This window comes from Lycium ferocissimum, chromosome 7, assembly GCF_029784015.1.
Source record: "Lycium ferocissimum isolate CSIRO_LF1 chromosome 7, AGI_CSIRO_Lferr_CH_V1, whole genome shotgun sequence".
Lineage (NCBI taxonomy): Eukaryota > Viridiplantae > Streptophyta > Magnoliopsida > Solanales > Solanaceae > Lycium > Lycium ferocissimum.
Window position 1 is genome coordinate 36,825,915 of NC_081348.1, and position 24,753 is coordinate 36,850,667.

The window sequence follows — 24,753 nt, forward strand, 5'->3', positions numbered from 1 at the left end:
TCTTTTATTTCAGGTGTTCTCTACTGCCGCGGACAACCAAACTCAAGTGGGCATCAAGGTATTACAAGGTGAACGTGAAATGGCATCTGATAATAAGCTTCTAGGTGAATTTGAACTCGTTGGTATTCCTCCGGCCCCAAGGGGCATGCCCCAGATAGAGGTCACGTTTGACATAGATGCAAATGGAATGGTCACTGTGTCTGCCAAGGACAAGGCTACTAACAAAGAGCAACAAATCACCATTCGTTCATCTGGTGGTCTATCAGAGGATGAGATAGACAAGATGGTCAAGGAAGCTGAAATGCATGCCCAGAAGGATCAAGAGCGCAAGACGCTTATTGATCTCAGGAACAGTGCAGACACAACCATATACAGCATTGAAAAGAGCCTGAATGAATACAGGGAAAAGGTCCCCAAGGAGGTGGTTACAGAAATTGAGACAGCTGTTTCGGACTTGAGAGCAGCAATGGGGACTGAAAACATTGATGACATCAAGTCAAAGCTTGATGCAGCAAACAAAGCAGTCTCAAAGATTGGCGAGCACATGGCTGGCGGAAGTTCTGGTGGTGCATCTGGAGGTTCACAAGGAGGAGATCAACCACCAGAGGCTGAATATGAGGAAGTGAAGAAATAGATTAGTCTAGGCAAAATTGAATAGTGCGTGAGAGAGACGGGGAGGGAGTTATAGATCTACTTCTGAAAAATGAGTTTTTTTTTTTTCCAATCTCATCCCTTCCTTCCAAGTACTTTATGTCCAGGCTCGACACTGACTGTACTAAACGGTCTTGTGGTGATGTGAATTTCTTAGCATCTAGACTTTCTTAAGTAGACAGGTGAGTGTATTTTTTGCCAAAAATTCGGTGTTGAAATCGACCAAACAATGCTTTGTTTCCACAATAAGATTATACTGTGCTGTCACCACTTTTGGCCTGCTTGATTCGTTACTGTTTGTAGATGTTTCTGCCTCTGATTTAAGGCCATTATCTTCTCGAATGGAACTGATAGTATGCCTTTGACGAAGTTCAGTTAAATGAAAGATGCATTAATTTAGCCTGGAAGCGGGGCTAAGGTCTGTATAAGCTTTTTGATTATAACTGGATACGTATCAATAATTTATGCAATCAATGTGATATTTGAATATTGGTATTAGCAGATAAAGAAAGCCTATTCAGTGGTATGAAGGGGTCGTTTGATTTGAGGTATATGCTGCGTTAACCTTGTATATAAATCAGTACTATGCCTTGTACATAAATCAGTGCTATGTCTGTTTTCGGTATTAAAATCCGTATGTGTTGTGTGAAACCGAATGTTGTATAATTAATATGGGTATAAGTTATAAGGAAATTTATATATTATTTTATAGAGATAAAAAATGGTATAAGTAATAGGCGTATTAGCAAATACTTGGATAAGATTATTTAAAGATGAAACTACCCCTTATATTATGTAAATAATCACGGGTGAAAATCATTTTCATCCCTCAGGTTTGACTTAAAAATCAAACACATTCCCCAAATTTGAACAATTGACATTTTCATCTTCATCTCAACTTTCGGCCATTGATCATAATATTGACTGATCATTAAAGGACTAAAATGTAATTTACTAATATTTGAATTTAATAAATTCCCTTAATTAATCATATACATTTTTTTTCTTCATAATTATCATTTCTTCAAATTGGATTTCGCAAAAATGGATTATTTTATAATCAAACACTGATCCAAACATTGATTTGAAAATTTTTTGGAAAAAATATTCCGAAAAAAATAATATTATTCATGACCAAAGGCTACAAATAACATTAGTCAAGGTGAGCTCTTTTTTTTTATTTTTTTAAATATGAGTAGTCAACGTGAGCTCATGAACTAGAAATGATAATTATGAAAAGAATGTATACGATTAACTAAGGGCATTTATTAAGTTCAAATATTAGTAAATTACATTTAGCCCTTTAATGACCGGTCAACTATCAATTAACTTACTGGTCAATGGCCGGAAGTTGAGATGGGGATGAAAATGTCAATTGTTCAAACTTGGGGGATGTGTTTGATTTTTAAGCTAAACTTAGGGGATGAAAATGATTTTCATCCAAATAATCACTAAAAAATAATTCTCGTATAACAATTCTTTGTATAGTTTATTCTCTGCATAACAATCTTATATTATTAATCTCTGTAGAAATAAGTTATATATTGTGAGCCCGTTTGGCTTAGCTTAAGTTGCTAAAAATAAAATTATATGTCGTTTTTTAGCTTTTTTGAGTGTTTGGTTTGTGCACTTATAAGCCCATTTTATGCTTAAAATAAGCCTAAAAAAATAAGTTAGCCCGTTTGGCTTACCTTAAAAAAAGCCAACTTATTTTTTTTTTTGACTTATAAGCTGTTTTTAGCTTATAAGCTGCTTTTTTTAAGCCCATCCAAACAGGCTCTATAACCTACATCAAAGGAAACGATCCTCAAGTGTTGAAAATGACTTTGACATAACAACAGAGTCACATGTCGATATTTTCTTTTGCCATTCTCACAAGCATCTCTAAGCTACTTAAATCCCATAACCAAAAAGTAAAAAATAACTACGGCAGCGGGTATTGGGATTTTGACGTAATTCATTAGCCTTTATTCATGATTTAGAGCTTCCAGATGTAATTACCAATTAAATACATTTCTTTTGTAGCATAGATTTCCTTAATGCATGACCATTTGAAAGTGATGCATATTAGTATTTCTTTTTCGTTTGTTGTTTCAATTTTAAAAGACGGCGGCGTTCCAACCATTTTGAGATGTGAGAAAAACAACACTAAAATAGTTGTTAAGAGGCTAGTGTATTAGCCAACATAAACTATATCTTCAAGATTATTATTTATCCCCTTCTCTATTTTAGGTTAGATCACAATTGTTTTTATTTTTCTAAAAGATGAAATGACTAAATATATAATTCAATGCCTTTTTCAATATTTTGTTATTGACACCGCTTTGATCCTGAAACAGTTTCAATTCTTCAAGTAATTAAATTTATATCGATATAGATAGAATAAAATTGCAGCTTTTGGGATGGATAAAATTGCAGCTTTTGGGATGGATATTTTCAGTTAAACTTATTGTAATATTTTTAGTTAAACTTATTGTAATATTTTCAGTTAAACAAAACGTGACGCCTAAATTTGGATGGATAAAGTATTATAAATAGTTAGGTGATATTTGCTTCAAAATTAACATTTTTTTTAAATGTACTTGCAAATTTAATTATTTTTAATAATAATATTTAAGACGAAGATTTGTTTGATAACAAAACTTGCAAAAGATTATTGGATGAAATTTTTGTTTGGATGTAGTCCTTCAAGAAGCATAGAACATAACTATCGAACCCAATATTTTAAAAAAAAATATCATGTCTTCTCAATATTTACTCTATATACGTTTTATGATAAACTGTCTTTGAATTTGAAAGAAAATTAAGGGAATGATCGAAATTAGGCGTCTATATTAACTGTCTTAGATTAATTTTGGAAAATAATATAATTGTGTGTGATATATCTTTTAAAGTAAAAAAAAAGAAAAAAAGAAAAAAAAAAAAAGAAGAAGAGAAAATTACACATTTGGCCGGTCGTTCAAAAATAATAATTACATTCCCTAGCCAAATGTACAAAGTTTTCACACTATTATGTATCAAAAATGAATATTTTTTGTACATAATACATACAGTTGTGGCTATATTTTGGTGGACATTTATGTCAACTTCACATAAAAGAAAGTTAGAGCCCATTGAAGTGAAGCCTGACAATTGTTACGGGCTGGATCTAAAAGTATAGAGCCCAAATATAAACATAACTGCCTTAATTCATACTAAACCCTCTGCCGCTAAAGTTGCTCCTCTCCTCGCCTTCTCCTTCTCCTACGCAATTAAACGGTACGTTTCTACATATTTGCCCCTTCCTATCTCTAATTACACTGGAAACCTGTCAATGATTGATATGTTCTAGGTACAAATTTGATGTTGTTATACTTTCTTTGAAGTTAAGCATTGTTTAGTGCATGGTTAGCTTAAATTTTGGCTCTAAATGAGTTCAAATGCTGAATGAGCTGCCTATTATAGTTTTTATGCTTTAACTTTTTTTTTTTTTTTTTTGGTATAAGAATCAATGAAATAATTCTAAAGCTTTGCAATTTCATTTTTGTTTTTTCTTAGAAAATATATGAATTTTGAGGAATTCAAGCTTGATGTTGTTCTGTTTTCATCAGGAAAACATTTTTTATAATTTGTCATTTTTTTTTCTGTATTTTAGTAACCACCAGAATAATTGTATTTTTATATTAGAGAATAATCCCTTTTTTCTTTGCCTCCTGTCTAAAACCCTAAAACCTAACACAGAACCTCCCCTTTACACTTACAAGCTAGCCTTACCTGCACGGTCGCCGCCTATAAAATTGTGAGTTCTTTTTGTCCATTTCCAGTCTGTTATGGTTTGTGTTCTGTTAGGACCTTGCTCTTCTATTATCTATAGCTGGTGATTTCAAATCATACTGTGAATGCTTTACTCTTATCGTTTTCCTCACCTGAAAAATATTAAGATTTTACATTCTGGTTAAGTTAAACATCCCATTTCGATTTCTCTAAAGTGTTGATTATATTGTTGATGGTTTAGCTCTAAGTTTATGGTTGATTGTGGAACAGAGAATATGTTCTATTGTCTGTGGGAGGTCAAGGTTATCCCTGGTTATAGAGATTGTAGGGTGGATTACATTGAACAACAAACAGATGGGACTATAGTCTGTAAGGGAAATATACACTCGAAAGTAGAGGTGTCAAAGTCGACCCAAAAATGCCCAACCCGCCCAAAATTTGATGGGTTGGGTCAGTAATATTTCTTACCAGGTTAATTTTGGTTGTTAACCAAGCTGACCCATCTTGTAGACGGGTCAATTTGGCTTCTTAACGGGTCAGTTAATCAACCCGTGGATATCCTGTATACAATAGCTTCACTATGTTCGTCTGTTATAAATACTACTCCATGAATAACAAACTTTTGGCTTCGGTTCCACGTGGTTATGTTTGGATAAGTCTTCTTGTTTCTACTTTAGTCAAACAGAACACCTTGCCCAAGCCTCGCATTTGTTGCGGGCTGGATGTAAAACAATATAGAGTCCAAATATAAATCTACTTCTCCCTTAATTCATACTTTATTTTCTGCCGCTAAGTTCCTCTTCTTTCTCCTCCGGAATTAAATGGTACGTTTCTATATTCGCAACTCCTAGGTATCTTTAATTGGACCAAAGACCTGTCCCCTTTCTCAATGATTGATATATTGTTGCTGCAGATTTGATGTTGTTATACTTTCATTAGGTTATTGTTGTTAAAAATTACAATACAGCATTTTTATTGTACTTATGAAGTTTCTTAAGTGAAGGTCCGATGTTATGAGGTTTAACATTGTTTAGTGCATGGTTAAGTGAAATTTTGGCTTTAACAGGTTTAAATGCTGAATGATCTGTGTAAAATAGTTTTTATGTTTTAACATTTGAGTAGGAATCAATGAAATAATTCTAAAGTTTTGCAATTTCATTTCTGTTTTCTCTTTGAAAATATATAAATATTGAGGAATTCAAGCTTGATTTTGTTCTATTTTCATCAAGAAATTTTTTCTATAATTTTTCATAATTTTCTGTATTTTAAGAACTACCGAAATAAACTTAGGGACTACCCAAATAAACTTAGGAACTTTGCTATTTTAGAAAATATTAATACTATTATCTTTTAGTACCTCACAAATTGGACTTTTGACGTGATAGACAGACGTTGGAATTATGAGCATGGAGATGGTTGGGTCAGAGCAGTCAAGGGAGAAGATGAAGAAAGACAAGAAAAAAAGAAAGGCCGAAACAGACGAACCCAATACCCCATCAACCTCTCACAAGATTTCTATCAATCCTATGGAGAGTAAGAAGCAAAAAAGAGCTCTAGACAAAGAGAGGCGCAGAGTGGAATCTGAGAAAAAGGTCGAATCTAAGCAAAAACTAATGGCTTCTTCTGAATCGAGAAGTAATCAGAGGATGGAGATTTCTCCTGCTACTAGTGTGTTGCCTGAATTCCACATTGGTGTATTTAAGGATCTTGCAGCTGCTGAGGCTTCCATTAGAGAAGCAGCTGCTCATTCTTTAGTTGCCGAGTTACTTGAAGTTCAGAAGGGTTATGATAGTCTGGAGAACAAGGAAGTGGTTGAGGGACAGTTCAAATTGGAAGCTGAAAAGGATGACGGGTTGAATAACTGTGCACCTTCGTTGAGATATGCAGTTCGAAGGCTAATTCGTGGCGTTTCTTCATCAAGAGAGGTGTGTTCGGTTAATTGTGGCACAAAGTTCTGTGATTTTGTTGAAAGTCATTGCCTTATTATATTGTTATTATTAAATTTGAATGCTTTTGTAAGGGTATGTGCCTTCCCATCTTCATTATATAATTGAATTTTTTTAGGGAGACTAATATCTCTCTGGGTTCTTGGCTGATTCTTGCCGACATTACCCATCTGATAAAAGCACATTCATGCTGGAAAACTTTGCATTGTAAAATAAGATGCTTAGTCTATGCTGTCCTGTCTTTACCTTTTGAAATGTTGTTTTATACTACAACCATAACGGTTACTTTATGATCACGCTGGCAGGTAGATACTCATAGCTCGTGTGTTTGAAATTTTTTGATAGCTCTATGCTCTACAGGTTTGAATTTAGAGGTTAAATAAAATAATGGAGGTTTAGAGACAGATATCTCTTCTGCTTATAGTTCAATGTTCCATGATTGTCTCGATGAGCTGAATGTTCGCATATAAAGCCTTATCTGTTTTCTTATATGTGCAGTGTGCAAGGCAAGGGTTTGCATTAGGCATGACAGTTTTGGTTGGTGCAGTTCCATGCATAAAAGTGGATGCGCTGTTGAAGCTAATTGTGGAATTATTGGAGTTCTCTTCTTCCATGAAGGGTCAGGTGGGAAGGATCGCCTTTTGTGAACTTATTAGGGTTTTTATGGGCTGTCTTAACAGTTTAACTTGGTATTGTAGGACATAAAAGATTGCCTATTGGGACGCTTGTTTGCATATGGAGCTATTGCAAGATCAGGGAGATTAACTTTAGAGTGGACTGCTGATAAGAACACTCCTTATATTAAAGAATTTGTTGGTTCTCTTGTCTCGCTGGCAGCAAAGAAGACTTACTTACAAGAGCCTGCTGTCTCAATTATTTTGGAGTTGGTTGACAAGGTCTTTAACTTTTACGAGCCCATGACTTGCAAATTTAAGCTTAGCGTATTCACTTTAGTTATCTATTGAAAATAACTTCACAAACTGGCTTTTCTTGCGTCATTACGAATTCATATGAGCTTAAATATCTCCTTATGGAACTTTTGGGATCTTGTTCGCTTGCCTATTAAGCATCATCTCTTCCTACTCTTCCTGCAACATCTTACTACTTTTTGGGCAAGAAAATGTCTTACACTTATCTAAATAATATCACCTCTTCCTGCTGCTCTAAGATGTGCTTTTGTCATGTTGCTGATTTAACTTTTTTCATTTGGTGTATTTTTACTTCATCATATTGTCCTTGTCCTCTACTTTTGGTCTTTGCTTAAGGTGCATTCCATTAAGCCGTCTCACCATCCATATTTTTGCCATGTCAGTTACCTGTTGAAGTTTCATTGAATCATGTACTTGAAGCTCCTGGACTTAAAGAGTGGTTTGAAGGTGCAACGGAAGTTGGAAATCCTGATGCTTTGCTTCTTGCCCTTACTATACGTGAAAAAACTGGTGTTGATAATAAAGTGTTTGGCAAGCTTCTGCCATTTCCTTATAGCCCCAGCCGACTTTTCACCGTGGAAAATTTGTCCTTGCTTTCCAATTGCTTGAAGGTGCTACTGAACTTCTTCATTTTCTTTCCTTGAAACGGTTTGTTCATATTTTGATCTGTTGACTTTATGGATGTACAGGAATCCCACTTCTGCCAGCCACGAACTCATAGTATATGGTATTCGTTGGTAAATATTCTTTTACCTGAAAATGTTCTACAAGATATTGATCCCTCAGTAGCTTTAAGTTCCGTAAAAAAACACAAAAAAGCCCGCAAGGGCAACTCAGCAGAAGAAGATATTGAGAAAAATCTTAAAAACTTTTGTGAAGTTATCATTGAAGGATCACTTCTTCCATCATCTCATAATTGCAAGAATTTGGCATTCAATGTTCTGCTGCTTCTCCTTCCAAAACTGCCTGCGTCGTGCATCTACAACGTGCTGTCTTACAAAGTTGTACAGTGCTTAAAGGATGTACTTTCTGCGAAAGACACTAATCTATTCAAAGCCGGTCAACACTTTTTAAGAGAATTTTCTGAGTGGGTCAAGCATGATGATGTTAGAAGAGTGGCAGTTATTATGGCTTTACAGAAACATAGTAATGGGAAGTTTGATTGCGTTACCAGGTCAAAAACAGTAAAAGAGTTGATGTCTGAGTTTAAAACTGAGTCTGGATGCATGCTTCTCATTCAGAACTTAGTTGACATGTTCCTGGACGAAACTCATGCTTCGGAGGAGCCTTCAGATCAGAGTCAAACTACAGATGACAACTCAGAAATTGGTTCCTTAGAAGATAAGGACTCTATTGGAGCATTAGGAACGCCAGATTTTTTGAAAGCCTGGGTTATAGAGTCACTTCCCAATTGCTTGAAGCATCTAACTCTGGATACAAACGCAAGGTTCAGGGTCCAAAGAGAAATTCTAAAATTTTTGGCAGTTCAGGGTTTATTTTCTTCAACTCTTGGAACTGAGGTGACATCTTTTGAATTGGAAGAAAAATTTAGGTGGCCAAAGTCTGCCATTTCAAGTGCTCTTTGTAGGACGTGCATTGAGCAGCTACAGTTACTCCTATCAAATGCTCAAAAAGGTGAAGGACCTCAAGTTGTGGCAAGTGGTCTTGAAGCTAATGATCTTGGAGCTTATTTCATGCGATTCCTTACCACATTGCGAAACATTCCTTCTGTTTCGCTGTTTAGGTCCTTGAGCGATGATGATGAAGAAGCAATCAAAAAATTGCAGTCTATGGAGTCTCAGCTCTCAAGACAGGTGAAATTTTGTGTCGCTTCATTTTGTAACATCCTAGTAATGTTGCTGACCTCAACACTAGTCCAAGTTTTTTGTGTCTCTGTGAAACCAAAGTCCCTGGCTTTAGGCCTTATAATTCTCCTTTATTGTTTGATAAGACCGTACTCCTGCTTTTGTTTCAGGAGTCTCAGTAAGCTCTTAGCTGAAACAGTCATATCCTGTTATTATCCATCTTATATTAGTTATTGCCATCAATAACTTGTATTCTCTTTGTGCCATATTTACCAGTATTCACCGTGTACAGGAAAGTGAAAACTTATTAATTTCTTCTGTGAGAGAGTTAGATTGTTAATTTTTTTTCTCTGGCCTTATTCTTTTCTCCAAACAATGGCAGGAGAGAAACTTAGGTCCAAGTATTGAAAACAATAAGTTTCATTCCATGAGGTACCTTCTGATACAATTGTTGCTTCAAGTCCTACTTCGGCCTCAAGAATTTTCTGAAGCCGCGTCTGAATTGGTTATTTGCTGTACAAAAGCTTTTCAATCTTCTGATCTTGCTTCCACCGAAGAAGATGAAACAGATGGAGATGACGCACCTGAATGCATGGATGTTCTAGTGGACACCATGCTTTCGTTGCTGCCACAGTCATCAGCTCCGATGCGGACCGCTATTGAGCAGGTAAACTACAGAAAAAAAAAGCTTAACATCCCGTCAGTTCTTTTGGCGATTTAATACCCCCCCAAAACCCTACCTGATGACGTGCTAATCATTATATCTAATGCTTGTTGCACCTGAATTGTTTTGACCGAATTGATAAGGGAAAAACTTAAATAGAGGATGATTTTTTCACTTATATGGATGTTTTATCTTAGAACACCGAGTTACAACTACTTCTCAATCTCAAGATATTTGGGGTAGGCTATATGGATTTTCACTATTCATTTTGCTCCATTTAGACCATCTTAATCTTTTTTCAGCACTAGAAGTTATCTACATTTTCTGCTGGCAAACAAACCTCTGAGAAAAACTAGACTCCTAGTGAACAGTGGATTTAAAGCAAGCGCACCAACATGACTATACTTTAATCCCAACTAATTGGTATTACCAATGTGGATTATTTAATTGGTTTGGTTCGCTTTTCAGTTTGATTGGTTTTTCACCGAATCGGAACACCCCTAGGTAGAGCAATGTTCTTCCTCAGAAAAAAATTCATGATGATACTAGATAGTTTCTCATGCTGGATAGTTGGGTACCTGTTACCTCCCGCTATCACAGGTACCGGGTAACTCCGTCCACCAAGGCTTGGACAAAGGGCAAGAATCATCTGAGTGTTTTTGACTCTGCTGGGATTTGAATCTGAGATCTTATGGTTCTCAACCCACTTCATTGACTACTAGGCCATAGTTTTGGGTGCATGTTTATGCTATTTATATCTATGTTTCTCTTTTTGTATTATGGAGAGCGAGGAAACCTCTAGTCGGAGAGTTCTTTGGTTGAAGTACCTGACGAGGTTGTGTGAATCTCTGCAACAGCTGTTGTACTCAGGTTCTTCTTTGCCTACTTAAAAACATTCTTGTCTTTTTAGGTTTTCAAATGTTTTTGTCATGATGTCACGGATGATGGGTTACTTCGAATGTTGCGGGTTATAAAGAAAGATCTCAAACCAGCCAGACACCAAGAAACAGACAGTGAGAACGAAGATGACGATGGCGAAGATGATGACATTCTTGACATTGAAGAAGCAGAGGAATCAGATGAAGCAGAGATGGATGGAACTGCGGAGAGTGATGGACATGCAGATGACTCAGAGACAGTAGTTGGTGTTGAGGGTGTTAGCTCAGAACTTCCTGAAGCTTCAGATGATGATTCTGATTGGGATGATGATGCAATGCTCCGCATGGACACCTCTATTGCTAAATATTTGAAGGATAGGAAGAACCAGGCTGGTAGTGAAACTGCTCATTCACAGCTTGCCCTCTTCAAGCTTCGTGTCCTCTCTTTGCTGGAGATTTACCTACATGAAAATCCAGGCAAGTCTTTTCTTTACTCACTAAGGGATGTGTGGTTGCTGGTTAGGAAGGGGGCTATTTATGTATTAAAATTAACATAACTTATACTCCCCCTGGATCACAGAGTGTCCACTTAGCCCTTCTTATCAAATCAAGAAAGAATTAACCTTGTTTTTCCAGATTTGCTCCTATTAAGATTTATGTGATTAAATCCCAATACCTATTTAATGAGGGACAGTTTAGTCAAATTACCTATTTTTCTCTAGTAGTAGTATTTTCTTAAGGGGTGTGCAAATGAATAAGTGGACACTCTTTTTGATCCGGAGGGAGTATCATGTTTGACCTTTAGAGGCCTAGCGTCGACTCGATATAATGTTGGTCTCACAATTGTTATATAGCATTTAGCATTCACTTTGTGTATCTTTCTGTGGCATGACATTCCTATCACACTCTTCTTTTCAGCCATCCTATTGTTGTTCTGCATGATGTCTTTGTTTGTGTCATTCTCCTAGAAGTGGAAAATAATCAAATATTACCTATGCTGAATATATCATGAAATAAAAGATGCACCGGCATACATTTTCTTATGGCTGAGTTTCATGATCTAAAGCTGTGGTTCCCCTTGTTTTAAGGACTGCAGCTACCCTAACGTGTTTCAATTGTTAGTTTTATCATGAACTCAACGGCACTGTTTGTTTGATCTTAATGATTCATTGAGGGGTGAATAGCTGTTTAAATTTTCCATTTTGCAGGGAAGCCACAGGTATTGAAAATATTCTCAAGCCTAGCTCAAGCATTTGTAAACCCGCACACTACGGAAGGTAACGAACAACTTGGCCAGCGAATTTGGGGAATTTTACAGAAGAAAATCTTCAAGGCAAAGGACTATCCAAGAGGCGAAGCCATCCAGTTCCCAGTGCTTAAGTCACTGTTGGAAAGGAACTTGGCGCTGTCTGCAAAACCTTTCAAGAAAAAGAAATCTGCATCTGGCTTGTCAAAGAAAAAACTGTCTGCCGCCTTGAATAGATACAAAATGATTAATTCTCTTGCTCAGAGTTCAACATTTTGGATTCTGAAGATAATTGATGCTAAAAATCTTCCAGAGTCTGAGCTTCAGGAGGTTTTTCTTATATTCAGGGAAAAGCTGGAGGGCTACTTAGATAGTAAAAGTACTCGAATGAAGTGCGAGTTTCTAAAAGAAGTTTTTAAAAGACGACCATGGATTGGACATCACCTATTTGGGTTCCTTTTAGAGAAATGTGCTAGTGCGAAGCTACAGTTTCGACAAATTGAAGCTCTTGAGCTGGTTATTGAGGTTTTAAAATCGATTGTTTCTTCAAAGCCTGATGACAGCAGCTATCTTGCAAAGTTAGGCTGTCTTGTTAATGCGTTGTTGAAAAATATGCCCGATAAGGCATCAAGACGAGCTGATGTCCGGAAGTTCTGTGGCAAAGTCATTCAGGTTTTAACAGACCCTAATCCGAGAGCCTTGTTTCTTAGGGCTCTGGAACCTGATTGTGAAGCTCAGCTGACTGACATGTTTCCTGTTTTGAAAAAGTGAATGTCAGGGGAAGACATTTAACAAGGATTTATGAGAACATTCATTCGTATGTTGGGTTTTGCTCCAACCATAAGTTATTCGTGGGTTTTGTTACCGTTGGAATTTTCTGTTTTCACCAAAAAAAACTTCTTTGGTTGTTGAGAAACTTATGGTACTAGCAGTTTTGGTAATATGTAGTCCTTCATAGTAATTGTAAAATCCAAATTTTTGGCATACGGAGCGCGAATTTACATCTCACCGTTGAATGATTCCACTTGTCATTCTTCACCTTTGATTCCATGTCATTGTAGATATTTGGATTACTTTAGAAGTTGGAATTTTGTTGAATCTGATTATCGAGTATTATATCAGCCAAAAAAACAAGAATCTGGCATCAAAGGATTTATTTTTTTACTTATAAAAACTGTGGATCATACAGTTAAGTCATCTTCATCGTTGTGCTCGCGTAGGACTTTTGTTGGATAAGTTTTTGTTCGTTTTTTTTTTTTTTTTTTTTTTCTTAAATAACAAAAAGTTAGCCCGAAACTGGGTGAGGGAGTGAGATCCCAAACAACATCTCCCGAAGAAATGCTAGAAGTTATGTGTGAATGTCATTCAAAGTGAGACTCTTGATTAAACGCCGGATTGGCTAACTCATCAGCAATCGAATTAGCCTCCTTGTAAATATGGGCAATAAAGTCTAGCTTATTGCATCAACTAATCAACACTTTAAGCAATCGCTGCTAAAAAAAAAAATAAAAAAAAATTGATTTCAAGCTGTGGAGAACTATTCCATCGGAATTTCTTGTTTAGCTAGATCTTTTTATGATAACCAACACATTTCTTTCTTTCTTTTTTGTTTTAGTTGAAGCGGAAATACAATGTGTGGGCACAACCTCAAGGGGTAAACTATGTATTGAGTTTGCCTTTTTTTTTTTTCCTTAACCGTTTGGTGTCGGAGACCTACTGATCAGACTAATCATGATTCACGTTGTATAGGAGTTCCACATAGGGGGATTAAGCTCTTTTTATCAAAGAGAACTCCATTTTTAATTGAGACTCATACCCCAAGACTTCAAATTAAGGACGATAAAACTTCTACTATATTCTACTACACTCATTGATGATATAGGTAAAAGATGTCTTCCAAGATCTAGTGTAAATTCAAATGGAATACTGTCCATATATTTTTACAAGTACATGTTTAAGAGATGCAGACAAAAAAATTAGACCGTCTCCATTTAAGTGGAACACATTAGTGAATTTTATCCACAAAAGAGATAGGGTAATTTTAACCATATGTGGCCTAAAGAATGTTCATTGGGCACAATTTTTTTTTTTTAAATTTAAAAAAAAAATTTAAATTATTCTAATGAAAATAAAATGAATATCAAGAAATATCGCAGCTCGCAGCCTTTTGATGGAGGAAGAACCGCGGCTATGGAATCAGCCGCTCTGCGGCCGCCGTTCAATTTCTTCAATCGGCAAACAAGGGGGAAGTCTGCCACACCAACCCTTGTATTCTAGATGGAAAGAAAAAGTCAAAAGAATGAATATCATGCTAGATGGAGATATCAACCATGAATTTTGCCATTCATGTTTGTTATGTTTGTTACTTTAATTGTTAATTTAGCAATTGTTTTCACGGGTGTTGTCAAGTTAGATGGAAATGTTCACGAGACTTAATTCAGACGATTAAAGGTGTCAGTTTGATTACTTGAAAAGTTAGATAATTTAAAAGATAACTTAGACTAAAATATTTTTGTATAGACCCCCAACATCTAGATAATTTGAAGGGACATGTTTTAGAATAAAATATATTTATATGTTGGAATTAATATTGTTCATCCATATTTAACAATTTCATCTGATTTATATTATCATTGTCTAAAGTTTTATACACAACTTTTATAAAAGATATTTAATATATCTTTTGTCATTCCTTAATATTACACTTAATTAAAAGTACAACAACAACATACTCAGTGTAATTCTACAAGTGGAGTCTAGAGAGGATGAAAGTATTTTTGGATGTCTTGACAGGAGAAATCATTATTGGTTGGGCAAAGGGTCCAATTTACCCTTCAAGTATAATTTATAGCTTAAATTTTCCCTCCTCAAAGTTTGGGATCAAATTTACCCTCCCCGTTAGATACTTGTTATATTTGTCCTTTGATGGATGGAAGTTCACATCATAGCAAAAAAATAGCGACATTGAATCCACATTAGACCCACGAAGGCAACTCATATCCAAGCCAATAAATCCATAAGCCGACCCGTATTCCCATCCCATAAATATTCTTTCAATCCTAATTCTTTTTTTTTTTTCTTCAAAAAGAGAGGGAATACAACCTGGATTGTTGTTCAACATAGTTGTGCTCGCGTAGGACTTTTGTAGGATAATAGAACTAGACACAAAGTCTAGTTTTTTATTTTTATTTTTTATTTTTAATTTTTTAAAGAGAACTAAACCAATAAGAAACTAGCCCGAAACTAGGCTAGGAATGAGACCCCAGCAACATGTCCTGCAGCACGCGAAGAAATGCTAGATGGCACGTGTGCATGCCATTCAAAGCGAGACTCTTGACTAAACGCCAGTTTGACTAACCCATCAGCAACCGAATTAGCCTCCCTGTAAATATGGATCAACTAATCAACACTTTAAGCAATCGCCACAAAAAAAAAATTGATGTCAAACTGTAGAGAACTATTCCATCGGAATTTCTTGTTTAGCTAGATCTTTGTATGATAACCAACACATTTCTTTCGTTCTTTTTTGTTTTAGTTAAAGCGGAAATACAGTGTGCAGGCACAACCTCAAGGGGTAAACTATGTATTGAGTTTGCTATTTTTTTTTTTCCTTTTAAGCATTTGGTCTCGGAGACCTACTGATCAGACTAATCATGATTCATGTTGTATGGGAGTTCCACATAGGGGGATTAAGCTCTTTTTATCAAAGAGAACTCCATTTTTAATTGGGACTCGTACCCCGAGACTTCAAATTAAGGACGATAAAACTTCTACTATATTCTATTGCGCTCATCAATGATAACATATGTATTCACATAGGTAAAAGATGTCTTCCAAGATCTAAAATTCAAATGGAATACTATCCATATATTTTTACAGGTGCATGTTTAAGAGATGCAGAAAAATTACACCGTCTCCATTTAAGTGGAACACATTAGTGAATTTTATCCACAAAAGAGATAGGGTAATTTTAGCACTATGTGGCCTAAAGAATGTTCACTGGGCACAATATTTTTTTTTTAAAAAAACAAATTAATTTCTCACTTTGGTATTCGCTTTGGGCCCGACTAATTCGGATTCTAAATTATTCTAATGAAAATAAAATGAATACCCAAAAATATCAATCATGAATTTGACATTCATGTTTGTTACCGTAATTGTTAATTTAGCAATTGTTTTCAATGGTGTTGCCAATTCAGATGGAAGTGTTCACAAAACTTAATTCAAACGATTAAAGGTGTCAATTTGATTACTTGAAAAGTTAGATAATTTAGACTAAAAAACTTTTGTATAGACCCCCAACATCTATAGATAATTTGAAAGGACATGTTTTAGAATAAAGTATTTTCATATGTTGGAATTAATATTGTTCATCCATGTTTAACAATTTCATCCGATTTATATTATCAATGTCCTAAAGTTTTATGCACAACTTTTATAAAAGATATTTAATATATATTTTGCCATTCCTTAAATATTACACTTAATTAAAAGTACAACAACAACATCCTCAGTGTAATTTCACAAGTAGGATCTGAAGAGAATGAGAGTATTTTTGGATGTCTTGACAAGAGAAATCATTATTGGTTTATATTTGTTTATATAGGTAAATGACCACCTTAGGGTAGTAAAGGAGAAGATTGACACGCCTCTTAACGTTCGGAAATTAAAGAGCCATATAACTCCGAATAATGGTCGAGATTCGAGAATAAAGGCCAATAAAAAAAGACAATACATAACTTATTATTATTTTTTTTTTTAATAACAATACCAGTAGTCTAAAACAAATACGCCTATAATTTGTCAAAAACTGATTAATACTTGGTAACGAAAAAGTGAAGGTTGGAAGCATCTAGAACGCTGGGACCTAATAGCTTTACAATGCGCCGTCACCCAGTCTATATTTTCTCTCAAACCCCTTGTACAAGAATAAAATCTAATTTACCCCTTTCATTTGCCTCCTCTCTAAAACCCTAAACCCTAACACACAATCAGGAATTAGTTTTCTTCCATTGTGTCTCCAATGGCGACTTTGATTGGATCTCTTCTTCGTCGCCGTGAGCTTACTACCTCTTCTTTCTCTGCCTATAAAATTGTGAGTTCTTTTTCTCCATTTTCATCCTGTTTTGTTTATGTTCTGTTATATTCTTGATATTCTAATATCTATAGCTGGTTATAGTATTGTAGGGTTGTATTACATTGAACAGAAAACATATGTGAGTTAAATCTTATACACTAGCAATGCTAGGTTGCGTAATATGTTGTAGCTGCCATATTGGGATAAAAAAGCATATGAGACCTAATTTTATTCCTGTAAAAAAAAGTTGTTCAATAAAAATTAGTATTAAGTTTCTACTTTTACAAACCAATAGATTCGTATTTGTTAGTGTATAATTCTATGTTAGATATATTGCATTTTTTTTTTTTGAATTTGACTAATATATAGGTTGCTTAATATGTTCCAGCTGCCATAGCTTCCCTCTCAAATTAGGACAAGTCTTCGAGTTTAGATGTTAGGAGAAAAATAAAGAAACCTACAAAGGAAGGGTGAATAATGAATATCGACTAGTGTTGTTGATGGACTCGGTTAATAGTGGGTTATTTCCTGTCATTATGCTTTTGTTTTCTTTCAACAGTTTTGCCAATATGGAATGGGCTAGAATAGAGTAGAATGGATATAGAAGGTTCTTTGTATCTGACCCTATTGGTTTGGAGTTGAGGTTTAACTGATTTGTTTCTCATCTCCTAGCTTTTCAGTCTCTAACTTTTCTCTACCATTGGCTTGTGCAGTTGGCTTCCAACACCAAGCCTTCGTGGTGTCCATCAGAACTTGGTGCTAAATGGGCTAGTCTGGCTAGACCATTCAGGTATGCGGCTGGTAGCAATAGCATCGTTTTCTCCTTTCTATGTTGTTGTCTTGTATCTGTTTCTGTTTCAAGCTTATTTGCCTTTTGTTGCAGCTCTAAACCTGCTGGAAATGAAATTATTGGGATTGACTTGGGTACGACCAACTCTTGTGTTGCATTGATGGAGGGGAAGGTAAGGATTAGATTTGTTGAAATGCTGAACTTTTGTTGAGATCATTTTTGAGATATTGTAGGATGGCTTCAATGGACTATCTAACATCCCCTGATGTTCTTGTTAATGCAGAATCCTAAAGTCATTGAGAATGCTGAAGGGGCTAGAACAACTCCTTCTGTGGTTGCTTTTAACCAGAAGGGAGAACGGCTTGTTGGTACTCCAGCCAAGCGTCAGGCAGTTACCAATCCTGCAAACACTCTTTCCGGGACCAAGCGTCTAATTGGCAGACGCTTTGATGATCCTCAAACACAGAAGGAGATGAAGATGGTTCCTTACAAGATTGTGAGAGGCTCAAATGGAGATGCTTGGCTGGAAGCAAATGGACAACAATACTCTCCAAGCCAGATTGGAGCATTTGTTCTGACAAAGATGAAGGAAACTGCAGAAGCCTACCTAGGGAAATCTATTAATAAAGCTGTGATCACTGTTCCAGCTTATTTCAATGATGCTCAGAGGCAGGCGACAAAGGACGCTGGCCGAATTGCAGGTCTTGATGTGCAAAGGATTATTAATGAGCCTACTGCAGCTGCGCTCTCTTATGGTATGAACAACAAAGAAGGTCTTGTTGCTGTTTTTGATCTTGGCGGTGGAACGTTTGATGTTTCAATCCTTGAGATATCCAATGGGGTTTTTGAGGTAAGTAAAATTTGTGGTACTCTCTAAAGCTGAGCATCTTTTTGTGTTTTCCTGTCTAAACTCATATCTGTACTTACCTTCACTCAGGTCAAGGCAACCAACGGTGATACCTTTTTAGGTGGAGAGGATTTTGACAATACCTTGTTAGAATTTTTAGTTAGTGAGTTTAAGAGGACAGAGGGAATTGACCTATCAAAAGACCGGCTTGCCCTGCAAAGACTTCGAGAGGCAGCTGAGAAAGCTAAGATAGAGCTTTCATCAACATCTCAAACTGATATTAACTTGCCATTCATCACAGCCGATGCATCAGGGGCTAAACATCTTAATATCACACTGACAAGATCAAAATTTGAGGCATTGGTGAACGACTTAATTGAGAGGACAAGGAATCCTTGCAAGAATTGTTTGAAGGATGCCGGAGTATCTTTAAAAGATGTGGATGAGGTCCTGCTTGTTGGAGGTATGACACGGGTTCCTAAGGTGCAGGAAATAGTTTCTCAGATATTCGGTAAAAGCCCAAGCAAAGGTGTAAATCCAGATGAGGCAGTTGCCATGGGAGCTGCACTTCAAGGCGGTATTCTACGTGGTGATGTTAAAGAATTGCTTCTTTTGGATGTAACTCCACTATCTCTTGGTATTGAAACATTGGGAGGTATCTTTACTAGGTTGATCAACAGGAATACTACCATTCCCACAAAGAAAAGCCAGGTGAGTTGTTGGATCTGATTGTAGTCTTCTGTTGATTTTTATTATTGCCTAGTCTTGCCAAGAGTGGTACTCCTTCCGTCCAAAATCTATATACTTTTTTCCTTTTTGCAATTGCGCGACAACATTCCATGTTATACAACATTCATGATTTCAAGAATTCAAATTCAAAGTAAAATTTTAAATTTTGTTGTTATTTTCTTTGTCAAACTAACTTGTCAGTTACTATTTGTGTTCTCCTCCATCAAAACTAACATTATTTACAAATTAACATATATTTTGTCTGCGGTCAAATATGGATCTAGGGAATGATTTAGCATGTTCAATTCCAGTTCAGATTATGCTTGTTTTTTTTATTGTGGTTAAGTGTGCTGCTGCCTCTTGTATTTCAGGTATTCTCTACTGCTGCGGATAACCAAACTCAAGTGGGCATCAAGGTATTACAAGGTGAACGTGAAATGGCATCTGATAATAAGCTTCTGGGTGAATTTGAACTTGTAGGTATTCCTCCGGCACCAAGAGGTATGCCTCAGATAGAGGTCACATTTGACATAGATGCAAATGGAATGGTCACTGTTTCCGCCAAGGACAAGGCTACTAGCAAAGAGCAGCAGATCAGCATTCGGTCATCTGGTGGTCTATCGGAAGATGAGATAGACAAGATGGTCAGGGAAGCTGAAATGCATGCCCAGAAGGATCAAGAGCGCAAGACACTTATTGATCTCAGGAACAGTGCAGACACTACCATATACAGCATTGAGAAAAGCTTGAACGAATACAGGGAGAAGGTCCCCCAGGAGGTGGTTACAACAATTGAGACAGCTGTTTCTGACTTGAGAGCAGCAATGGGGACTGAGAACATTGATGACATCAAGTCAAAACTTGATGCTGCCAACAAAGCTGTTTCCAAGATTGGAGAGCACATGGCTGGCGGCAGCAGTTCTGGTGGTGCATCCGGTGGTTCACAAGGAGGAGATCAACAACCACCAGAGGCTGAATACGAGGAAGTCAAGAAATAAATCATTCTAGGCGAGAGAGATGTAATAGATCTACTTTCGTTCTAAACATGATTTAATTTTTTCCACCCCATACCCTTCTAAGTATCTTCTGCTCAAGTTCAAACACTGGCTGTTGTAAGTCTTGAGTGGATGTGAATTTGTTAGCATCGACTTTTTTCAGTAGAGATGTGATTATAATTTTTGCGAACAACTCAATGTTGAAATTGACCAAACTATACTTGTTGCCCAAATAAGATAAAGAAGCCACGTCCTTTCGTGCTCTGGATTCCTTTCTGCCTGCTAATGCTTGGTGTGCTTTACAAGATTGCTGAGCGAGTTTCAAGCTTGGATCATCTCGGTTTTTTTTAATTCCTAACTTGAATTACTCAACTACGGGGTTGTATAAACATCTTTAGGTGCATTGTTCTTTGGTGAGATTTCAAGCATTTTGATGAAATATTTGTACTCACCCTAAATCCTGCAGAAAAGAACTCACTCCGGGGGGAGTGAGGGGGGTATTCAACAAGGGGAGCCGCGGGTTCAGACTTGTTTAAAATTCTGAAGAGAGTTCGAGCACATTCCAACTTGCAATCTGCCTCCTAAGAGTGAAGTGAGCGTGTGCAATGAATCGATTGCAAGATATTTTGGGACATCAACTCTCTTCTCATTCGTCAAGGGAAGTAATATCGTTTTGACTTTTATTTTTCGCAGAAGTTTTAACGAAGGTGTATTACTTTAACCTATAAACTGGGGTTATAATAAAATAGTTTGTGTACCAATTAACATAATCTATTTTGCAATGTCTGAATATTGATATTACCCGATATAGTTGACAGTCTACTCAAAATTCAATGAGCAAAATATCATAAATAACCTACAATTACGGTAGAAGATGATGGAATTTGGATGTGATTCATAAAGTTTCTAGAGCTTCTAAATGTAATCTACCAATCTATATCTATATATAATATAAAGCTAGGCATAGATAAAGTGATGTGGCACCTCTCTTTGGCTAAGGATCATATTTATCTTATTTCTCTTTTCTTTTTCTTTTTTTTTTGCTTTTTCTTCCTCTTTCCTATTTATTCTTATTATTAGAATGAATTTTCTTAAAGAATGAATGTCCTAATTATTGTAATTATTAAGAAGACTTAAAGGTAGTCTCTTTGTCTACTATGACAAGTTATTTTCTTGCCTATAATTAATTGCCCGCAGATAATTTTTTATGAAACGGATGCAATGCAAGAATGTAATAATCAATTATTATGATTTTAGTGAGTACTGCCTTTTTTTTCCAGTTACTAACCCTATTAGTTAGGGCTGCTTATCGGGCGGATCGGGTAGTTAATTATGTTTAACGGTTCGATATATCGGTTATCGGCTTTTAAATGTACTAATCCGCTAGCCAACCGATAAGTTATCGGTTGGTTCGGTATCAGATTAGCAATTATCGGGCAGTTAGCGGACGGTGTATCGGCTAAATCTAAAAGACAATGAAATGTTGATGCAAATTTGAAAAATACCAAAGGGAAAATACCAACGACGATGTCACACATCGTATTGGAGCGGGATGGATGAAATGGAAGCTCGCATCGGGGGTGTTGTGCGATAAGAAGGTGCCGCCTATTCTAAAGGGAAAGTTCTACAAAGCGGTGGTTAGACCGGCTATGTTGTATGGGACAGAATGCTGGCCAGTTAAGAAAGCGCATGTCCAGAAGATGAAGGTAGCTGAGATGGATGTGCGGGCATACCAGGAGAGATAGGATTCGGAATGAAGTGATTCGGGACAAGGTGGGTGTGGCTCCTGTGGTGGATAAGATGCGGGAAGGGAGGTTGAGGTGGTTCGGCCATGTGCAGCGGAGATGCGTTGATGCGCCAGTGAGGAGGTGTGAGAGGATGGCAGTGGTGGGCCTGAAGAGAGTGAGGGGTAGGCCAAAGAAGGCCTGGGGAGAGGTGATTTGGTAGGACATGGCGTTACTCCGACTTCCGAGGGACATGACCGGTGATAGGAGGGGATGGAGGTCGAGTATCAGGGTTGAGGGCTAGGGGGGGGGGAGGTTTCCTTCCTCGTATTAGGAGTATTTTTATCCTGCTTCTATGTGTTGGTCTTGTCTATATCTTGTCTATCTTTGCTGTTTTATCATAACTTCGTTGCTCTTGCTATTTCTCATTTTTGCATGGTTTTGATTTGCTGTCCGTGTCGACTCTTTTCCTTGTTTTCTTCTTGTTTCTTCTTCGGGGTCTTTCGGAAACCTCCCTACCTTTCAGGTGGGGGTAAGGTCCGCGTACACTTTATTCTCCTGGAGACCACATTGTGGGATTCAACTGGGTATGTTGTTGTTTTTACCAAATAGTAAAATATTGATGAAATTTATACGAGCTCCAGTGCCCCCAGCCTTGGCAATCATGGTTCTTCCTGTATAAGGAGGACCAAACAAAAGAATCACTTAAATGACAAAGTTCAATTAGAACAATTTAGCACTTTTTTTTTTAAGTTTAATTAATTTCGGTATATTGCGAGGAGACCGAATAATGTTTATCTAGTGGCAGTTATTTCCTAAGCAAGTGAATAAAATAGTGAATGGGGCTTTAGCATTAGGGTTTACGGTAGATATTTATATATCTGGGACTAAAAAATAAATATAATAATTCTTAGAGTTAACGGTTTACCCAATAAGGAAATTGAGTAATCCGCTCCCGCATCGCTAAATCATTAACTATAAAATTTTAATCCGTTTACCAACCGTTAATCCGGTAACCCAATACTAAAAAGCCAATAAGCCAGTTATGCGATTGGGTTATCGGTTACGGTTCAGTTTTGAACACCCCTACTATTAGTATTACCTTTCTCCCCTATTTTTTATGCAATTTGTTGTAAGAATAAATGACTTAATTATTACTAATTCCAATCTTTCATACCTATTGTAAATAATGTCAATATTTAATACCTTAACCTTTCCTATTCCTTCCATGCTAAACTCTTCGGATCCAGCATATGAAATTCAGTCAAAGGTCGTTTACATTTCCTATAAAAAAGAAGCTAAAACATTCCAACATTGCAGGGCTTTTCTAAAATATGGAGAATGGGCCGTCGAGCATTGCAGGGAGTCCAAAATTGCACAAGCAATAGCAGTTTAAAATAATTCAACACTCAGTAGAGGAATTATGTTAAGATCAAGCGGTGACTTAATTGGTACAGTGAACAATTTATCATTTTGTGATAGGTCGCTTCACTCAATAACATCATTTTTGTGAGTAGTCTTTTTATTTGAGAAATTATTTAGAATTAATTCATATACCTAGCCTCATCTATGTGGATATCCATATTTTTTTACCTTTAAATCACATGCATACCCACAACTTGAATTAAGCGGTACTTTCAATTTCATGAGTAGTGTGTCATGTTGTTCTATATAATCGTTTTTATATTACAAAGCTTTTTTCTTGCATAATTTGTTATATTTCATTGTGCTCTTTGTATGTACAATTCATTTGAGCTCACATATACATACTACGTACGAAGCCTTCCATTCTATTCATGTTCTGCATTCCGAAAGTAAAATTCTCTCAGAAGACTTTTAGCTAGACATCGAAGTATATAGTATGTTCTTTTGTGCATTTTATGATACAATGAATTCATAGTTCTTTCCATTCTATCAAAGCACTTTACATTTATCGAAGTAAAACTACTTTTGTTCTCTTCATAGTAAGTATTGTTGGTTTATGTGCAATATTAGTGATAGATTAGAGTGTTGGAGTTGGAGTACACCACCGAAAATATCTATATATTTGTGATTTAATTGATTTAACTTAAATGCTGCCGGTTCTGAATATGATGTTAGCAATATTGCTGGAGTGTTGGAGTTAGATTTTTTTTTTTTTTTTTTTTTGGTGATTTAATCGATCAACAAAATTATTTCTCGTGCATATATGCGGGAATTATATCCTTTTATATATCTTGACAAAGTACTAAAAAAAATAGTGCTTCTAAATTCATTAAATTTTAACAACCGCGCGAAGCGCGGATAAATTTATTAGTTTTATATATATTCCTTTTGTAGCATAAACTACATAATACAGAAGAACTCTGTTTTTGCTTAAATCTTAATCTTAACGCTTTTTTTTTTTTTTTTTGGGAAAAGGGTCAAAAATACCCCTCTACTTTGAAAAAAGGGCTAAAAATATCCTCCGAACTTATTTTGGGTCAAAAATACTCCTCTCATCCTTAAAGTTTCTAAATATACCCTTTCCTTGACGGAAATTATCACCTAAAATAACCCAAAATCATTTTTTAAATCAGTTCCACCATTTAAACCCGACCTAACTAAATAATAACCCATAAGATCCCTTATTCCCCAATTCCCTCAAACTTCAAACCTACGTATTGGGGGAATAAGGGGATTTTATGGGTTATTATTTAGTTGGGTCAGCTTTAAATGATGAAACGGGTTTAAAAAATGA

General features: G+C 36.2%; 3 protein-coding genes across 5 annotated transcripts; all 3 read left to right on the forward strand.

The window, feature by feature from the left end:
• Nucleotides 1-4: 4 nt before the first annotated feature.
• On the forward strand, nt 5-980 carry LOC132062178 (heat shock 70 kDa protein, mitochondrial-like; the record flags this gene model as incomplete). Its single annotated transcript, XM_059454801.1, has 1 exon — nt 5-980. A coding segment is annotated over one exon (630 nt), but the record flags the coding sequence as incomplete, so codon positions are not given.
• Nucleotides 981-3,778: 2,798 nt separating this feature from the next.
• LOC132064747 (rDNA transcriptional regulator pol5) lies at nt 3,779-12,880 on the forward strand. 3 transcript variants are annotated; one of them, XM_059457847.1, is made up of 10 exons: nt 3,848-3,909; nt 4,675-4,802; nt 5,790-6,329; nt 6,849-6,974; nt 7,049-7,246; nt 7,663-7,890; nt 7,969-9,093; nt 9,467-9,751; nt 10,659-11,103; nt 11,835-12,880. In XM_059457847.1, the coding sequence occupies exons 2-10, from the start codon at nt 4,680-4,682 to the stop codon at nt 12,641-12,643; spliced, it is 3,879 nt and encodes a 1,292-aa protein (XP_059313830.1). In that variant the 5' UTR covers nt 3,848-3,909; nt 4,675-4,679; the 3' UTR covers nt 12,644-12,880. The 3 variants fall into 3 exon arrangements, with proteins under 3 accessions (XP_059313831.1, XP_059313830.1, XP_059313832.1); XM_059457848.1 differs by lacking the exon at nt 4,675-4,802 and having other exon boundaries at nt 3,779-3,909; XM_059457849.1 differs by lacking the exons at nt 3,848-3,909; nt 4,675-4,802 and adding an exon at nt 4,081-4,429.
• A 3,887-nt stretch (nt 12,881-16,767) lies between these two features.
• On the forward strand, nt 16,768-20,586 carry LOC132064748 (heat shock 70 kDa protein, mitochondrial). The gene is made up of 6 exons (XM_059457850.1): nt 16,768-16,967; nt 17,663-17,739; nt 17,833-17,911; nt 18,023-18,589; nt 18,677-19,297; nt 19,687-20,586. Exons 1-6 carry the CDS (start codon nt 16,896-16,898, stop codon nt 20,311-20,313), a joined length of 2,043 nt encoding a protein of 680 aa, XP_059313833.1. The 5' UTR covers nt 16,768-16,895; the 3' UTR covers nt 20,314-20,586.
• The last annotated feature ends 4,167 nt before the right edge of the window (nt 20,587-24,753 follow it).

Coding starts and splice junctions, on each gene's coding strand:
- LOC132064747 (XM_059457847.1), top strand. CDS start 4,680: ATGTTCTATTGTCTGTGGGAGGTCAAGGTTATCCCTGGTTATAGAGAT. Junction 4,803..5,789: donor ATATACACTCGAAAGTAGAG/GTGTCAAAGTCG, acceptor TTGACGTGATAG/ACAGACGTTGGAATTATGAG. Junction 7,891..7,968: donor TGCTTTCCAATTGCTTGAAG/GTGCTACTGAAC, acceptor ATGGATGTACAG/GAATCCCACTTCTGCCAGCC.
- LOC132064748 (XM_059457850.1), top strand. CDS start 16,896: ATGGCGACTTTGATTGGATCTCTTCTTCGTCGCCGTGAGCTTACTACC. Junction 17,740..17,832: donor AGTCTGGCTAGACCATTCAG/GTATGCGGCTGG, acceptor CTTTTGTTGCAG/CTCTAAACCTGCTGGAAATG. Junction 18,590..18,676: donor TATCCAATGGGGTTTTTGAG/GTAAGTAAAATT, acceptor ACCTTCACTCAG/GTCAAGGCAACCAACGGTGA.